The sequence below is a fragment of the Hyalella azteca genome, unplaced genomic scaffold (assembly GCF_000764305.2).
Source record: "Hyalella azteca isolate HAZT.00-mixed unplaced genomic scaffold, Hazt_2.0.2 contig15920, whole genome shotgun sequence".
Taxonomy (NCBI): Eukaryota; Metazoa; Arthropoda; class Malacostraca; order Amphipoda; family Hyalellidae; genus Hyalella; species Hyalella azteca.
In genome coordinates this window covers 1,562-4,570 of record NW_025945750.1, presented here as the reverse complement: position 1 = coordinate 4,570, position 3,009 = coordinate 1,562, and the positions used below count along the sequence as shown (strand labels likewise).

Genomic DNA, 3,009 nt, shown 5'->3' with positions numbered 1-3,009 from the left:
TTATTACGGGCGATAATTACCTTGTATTACCATGGTATTCGTTCCCTATATTATCCAATTACTCAACAAGCCTTATGACATATCAGTACGGAATTTTCCCCCTATTACCCCATTACCCGTTACCATCAAGTCTCATGACGTATATCATCATGGTATTTCTCCCCATTACCCCATTGTCAGTTACCAACAAGCCTCATTACCTATCTGTATGGTACTTCCCCCTTTAGTACCCCTTTACCATTAACTAACAAGCCTCATGACTTATCATTATGGTATTAACCCCCCTATTTCCCCTATTACCCATTACCTCATGTCGTATATCAGTATGGTATTTTCCCCCATTGCCCCTTTACCCCATTACCCATTTACCCCATTACCCCATTACCATTACCCCATTACCCCATTTTTCCCAATACCCCATTACCCATTACCCCATTACCCCATTACCCATTACCCCATTACCATTACCCATTACCCCATTACCCCTTTATACCAATTACCCATTACGTTGCAGTAACCGCGTGGTGTCTGAGCGCGACGTAGACGGTATCCTGCGCCTAACCATCCGTCACGTGCGGGAGGAGGACGCGGGGTCCTACACTCTGAAGGTCTGGAACGACTACGGCCAGGCCGCCTCCATGGGCAAGCTCGTCTGTGAATGTGAGATATACTTTATAATGCTTTATATTAATTTCTAATACTTTCTGATGCTTTCTAGTACTTTCTAATACTTGCTGCTACTTTCTTATTTACTCTACGTATATTACTCTATAGACTAAGTTTATTACTTAGATTTATATTAAGGGATTTATTACATTTCTAATTTGCTTCTGATTATATTATAATTTATAATTACAGTGAGTGATATAAATACATATAATATAATATTATTAGGTCTTACGAAAGTGCCTACAGCATTATTAAAGTATTCTTAGGTCTTATGAAGGTGCTTGTAAGTTTTATAAACGCATTCATAAGTCTTGTGAAAGTGCTTGTATAAACGTATTATAAACGTATTCTTTGGTCTTGTGGCCCGTTGGCCGGACTTGGCCCGTTCACTGGCCCGTTTCCCCAGCATAAAGTCGGCCCGTTTTCACCAGGTATATCGAAGAAGGCCCGTCGGCCCGTTGGCGACGAGTATCAGGGCTGGGATAAGATGAAGCGGACCGGAATACCGGTCCCGTTACCAGACCGTCCCTTCATCAGCGCCTTGTCGGACCGACGGGTGACGGTCTCGTGGAACCCGTACATCGCTCAGGGACCTCAGCCGCCCGTTACGTACCAAGTGGAAATGTGCGAGAGTCCCGAGGGCGACTGGTTCACGGCCCGTTCTGGTGAGTGACCCGTTAAATGACCCGGTGAGTGGCCCGTTAAATGGCCCGTTCTGGTGAGTGGCCCGTTAAATGGCCCGATGAGTGGCCCGTTAAATGGCCCGGTGAGTGGCCCGTTCTGGGCAGTGGCCCGTTAAATGGCCCGTTAGATGCCCCGTTCAATGGAGTGGCCCGTTAAATGGCCCGGTGAGTGACCCGTTAAATGGCCGGGTGAGTGGCCCGTTAGATGGCCCGGTGAGTGACCCGTTAAATGGACGGGTGAGTGGCCCGTTAGATGGCCCGTTCTGGAGAATGGCCCGTTAAGTAGCCGGGTTAGTGGCCCGTTAGATGGCCCGTTCAAGAGAGTGGCCCATTAAATGGCCGGGTTAGTGGCCCGTTAGATGCCCTGTTTTGGTGAGTGGCCCGTTAAATGGCCCATTAGATGGCCCGTTCTGGGCAGTAGCCCGTTAAATTGCTTGTAGATTGACGCGTTAAATTATTAGTCGTTATTTGATATATTAAACAACGTTCAAATTTGAACATTATTTGATATATTAAACAACGTTCAAATATCAACGTTATTTGGTATATTAAACAACGTTCAAATATCAACGTTATTTGATACATTAAACAACGTTCAAATATCAACGTTATTTGATACATTAAACAACTTTCAAATATCAACGTTATTTGATGCATTAAACAACGTTCATATATCAACGTTATTTGATACATTAAACAACGTTCAAATATCAACGTTATTTGGTATATTAAACAACGTTTACATATCAACGTTATTTGATACATTAAACAACGTTCAAATATCAACGTTATTTGATACATTAAACAACGTTCAAATATCAACGTTATTTGATACATTAAACAACTTTCAAATATCAACGTTATTTGATGCATTAAACAACGTTCATATATCAACGTTATTTGATACATTAAACAACGTTCAAATATCAACGTTATTTGGTATATTAAACAACGTTTACATATCTACGTTATTTCAACATTTGATGCTTGATGGGTGTCTTATTGAATCTTGTATATAATTTTTTGTCGTTTACATTATTTATTATATTATATATATTTTATATTATTCAACCCCCAAATTCCTTCAGTGATCAGACTGAATAATGACCCACCTAATGACCCACCTAATGACCCTTATGACCCACCTAATGACCCACCTAATGACCCACCTAATGACCCACATGACCCACCTAATGGCCCCCCAGGCATCAGGGGCACGGCGGTCGACATCACCAACCTCGCCCCCAAGAGCGACTACAAGTTCAGGGTCCGCGTGGAGAACAATCACGGCGTGTCCGAGCCCTCGCCCTACGTCGCCACCTTCAGGTACGTCGGCTGCTGGAAGACGTCTAGGTACGTCCGTATGTCCAATACGCGTTCCACGAGGTCACTGTTAATGATGATAATAGTATTAAGTAAATAAAAAATTTATTATAAACCTAAATAATAAATCAATACAATTATTATTTCCCAGAATATCGCTATTTCTATGAGGAAATGTGGGGAAATTTTAATGTGTTCCCCAAACCTTTTACGTTTGTTTTGTTTTGAGATAAAATAATTTAGGGTAAAATAATTTAGGGTAAAATAATTTAGGTTAAAATAATTTAGGGTAAAATAATTTAGGTTAAAATAATTTAGGGTAAAATAATTTAGG

The 3,009-nt window shown here is 41.3% G+C and overlaps 1 protein-coding gene across 1 annotated transcript in view; it reads left to right on the top strand.

Annotated features, from left to right (window-relative positions):
- Nucleotides 1-514: 514 nt before the first annotated feature.
- LOC108679348 (obscurin-like) overlaps nucleotides 515-3,009 on the top strand; it is a gene marked incomplete at both ends in the record, with an annotated part of 3,693 nt that continues 1,198 nt past the window's right edge. Inside the window, 3 exons of the mRNA XM_018167952.1 lie at nucleotides 515-660; nucleotides 1,101-1,334; nucleotides 2,558-2,678. Of these exons, the coding sequence (XP_018023441.1) occupies nucleotides 515-660; nucleotides 1,101-1,334; nucleotides 2,558-2,678 (501 nt within the window). The remainder of the gene's footprint in view (nucleotides 661-1,100; nucleotides 1,335-2,557; nucleotides 2,679-3,009) is intronic.